Source organism: Colobus angolensis, unplaced genomic scaffold, assembly GCF_000951035.1.
Source record: "Colobus angolensis palliatus isolate OR3802 unplaced genomic scaffold, Cang.pa_1.0 Scaffold6, whole genome shotgun sequence".
In the NCBI taxonomy this organism is placed as follows: Eukaryota; Metazoa; Chordata; class Mammalia; order Primates; family Cercopithecidae; genus Colobus; species Colobus angolensis.
Window position 1 is genome coordinate 18093037 of NW_012119598.1, and position 2894 is coordinate 18095930.

Genomic DNA, 2894 nt, shown 5'->3' on the forward strand with positions numbered 1-2894 from the left:
AAAACATTTATTTTGCAGAATGTTTATCAATTTGGGTTTGTTTGAGCTTTCCTCCTGATTGGATTTGGGTTACACTTTTTTTTTTTTTTTTTTTTGTGACAGAGTTTCACTCTTGTGGCCCAAATTGGAGTGCAGTGGTGCGATCTCGGCTCACTGCAAATTCTGCCTCCTGGGTTCAAGCAATTCTCCTGCCTAAGCCTCCCTAGTAGCTCAGATTACAGGCGCCCGCCACCACGCCTGGCTAATTTTTTGTATTTTTAGTAGAGACAGGATTTCACCATGTTGGGCAGGCTGGTCTCAAACTCCTGACCTCAGGTGATCCGCCCACCTCAACCTCGCAAGGTGCTGGGATAACAGGCCTGAGCTACCGCGCCCGGCTGCATTAGATTCTTAACAGGAGTAAGCAACCTAGATCCCTCGCATGTGCAGTTCACAATAGGGTTTGTGCTCCTATGAGAATCTAACGCCACTGCTGATCTGACAGGAGGCAGAGGTCTGGGGTAATGTGAGTGATGGGGAGCAGCTGTAAATAAAGATGAGGCTTCGCTGGCTAGCCCGCTTCTCACCTCCCACTGTGCAGCCCAGTTCCTAACAGGCCACGGACCAGTACTGGTATGTGGCCTTGGGGGCTGGGGACCCCTGATCTATGGCTTTCTGGGTACTATACAGCACACCACAGATACTAGCTGGCTAAATATTCACAAAGCAGACCCTGGAACACTGTTTTTATTTACCAAGAAATCTTGATTCTAACAAAGGTGTTCCCTTTTCACAGGCTGATGTCGGTGTGCCTCATAGTGGGGAAAACTGCAGCCCCCAGATGGAAGCTGCTCTGACCAAGAATACTGTGGACCCTGCAGAAGGCCTGGAACAAGTCCAGATGGGAAGCTTACCTGGAACCATTTCAGAAAATTCTCCATCTCCTAGTGAAAGAAACAGACGAGGAAATTCAGGTAACCTCCCTCTGCCCCCATTCACATAGACCTTCACAAAATACTGTTTCTCTAAATATGTCTACAAGGTTTATTGGTGGTCCTTTTATCATTGCTTTCTGGGCCATGAAGTACGTTAAATGGCAATGTTTTTATCCCTGAAACATTAGAATTTAGCCTTAGGCCTTTATTACGTGAGTCAAGCATGCTAAGCATTAATCTTCTTGTCGATGAAGTAATTAAGACCATCTTTTTAAAATAAATAAATAAATAAACTAAGAGGCTTTATTGGGAGTTAAGGCCAGACTTTAGGAATGGGACTTGCACAGTTCCAAGGAATTTAAACTCCCACGATGATAATATCTTTCCAAGGGACAGTTCTACATTTACACAAATAAATAAAACCTACAATAAACTGTTTTCCCTGCCTTTCCACATCCAAAGTATCAGCAAATATACAACAAAAGAATCTTTCAGAAATGTGAAAGAGGTAGTTATGACTGACTTGTGCTATTTAGAAACTATTTGTGGGTTTTCCTATGGTGCATTTTCCCTCAACTTGAATGACCGCCTGGTGTCGATTTAAATCATCTTATTTATATTCGGTCAGCCTTTGAAACATAGTGAACTTCACAGCCCTCAAGGAAAAGTACTCTTTTTATTTCAGGGGGGAAGACTTTTGCTCCCCACCACTGTTGTTTCTTCTCTAGGTACAAGTTGGGATTGGAAAACAGATGGGTTCATACATGCGATTCTATTTCTTGAACTTTCCTGGCACACTCAGGTTATCACAGATTTTCTATTCGCCCTCCCCTTGCTGTTCTGATGTAGTCAGCGTGACCTCTTAGAATGACTAGGAGGTTGAGGAATGCAGCACAGGAATGGCCTCTCCCTCCCTTCTATGTGTTAGATTGACAAATACATCTTTTTTCTTTCCAATAATTTTATTGGTGCAACTTCCCTCTAGACAGCAACGTGAATGCTAAATATCAATGTTGGTCACAGATTGCAGAGTGTCAGGCAGACAGGGACCTGGTGACCCAGGACAGTCAGTGCTGCCAGGTGTATGTACAACGTTAAAGAGGGTGACAGGTAAGCAGAAAGGTGTTGAGAGAGAACAGCTAGGGAGGAAGTCAGCCACCAAAGCAGATGTTTCTAAAATGCAGCATCAAGGAGTCCTCAGGAAGCATCTTACCACAGAGTGAGTAGGATCTAATACCCTGAACTTTCTATTTGTCCTCTGCCCAGTTTCCTCTCCCTGTCTCAGCCCTTGGCATCCTCCTTTTGGTGTCTCTGCTCTTCAAATCTGCAGAGTATACTTCTTCTCTTTTTGAGACAGAGTCCTGCTCTGTCACCCGGGCTGGAGTGCAGTGGTGCAATCTCGGCTCACTGGAACTTCTACCTCCCAGGTTCAAGCAGTATTCCTGCCTCAGCCTTCTGAGTAGCTGGGATTACAGACATGAGCCATCACGCCTGGCTAATTTTTGTATTTTTAGTAGAGACTGGGTTTCACCATGTTGGCCAGGCTGGTCTCGAACTCCTGACCTCAAGTGATACACACGCCCCTCAGCCTCCCAAAGTGTTGGGATTACAGGCATGAGCCACTGCACCTGGTCCTGCAGAGTATATTTCTTAAGACCATCAAGTTTAACACTAACATTCCCCAAGTGTTTCCTTTTTAAAAATATTTATTTCATATAATTTCAGAGCCAAGAAAAGGTGCAAAAAACAAAGAACACCTATATTCTTTCACTCAGATTCCCCAAATGTTACCCTTCTGCCACATTGCATTATTATATCCCCCCTTATACAAGTAGATTTTTTTCTGTTAATAAGTTACAGACATAATGGCACTTTGCTTTCACATACTCCTTTGTGTATTTCCTAAAAACCAGGACACTCTTTGCATAATCTCTGTACAAGGATCAAAATTGGGAAATTACCCTTTTTTTTTTTTTTTTT

The 2894-nt window shown here is 43.5% G+C and overlaps 1 protein-coding gene across 1 annotated transcript in view; it reads left to right on the forward strand.

Moving 5' to 3' along the window:
• The window catches only part of STMND1 (stathmin domain containing 1), a 28990-nt gene that overhangs the window by 12005 nt on the left and 14091 nt on the right, over window positions 1-2894 (forward strand). Inside the window, exon 2 of the mRNA XM_011962743.1 lies at window positions 776-953. Coding sequence (XP_011818133.1) covers window positions 776-953 — 178 coding nt within the window. The remainder of the gene's footprint in view (window positions 1-775; window positions 954-2894) is intronic.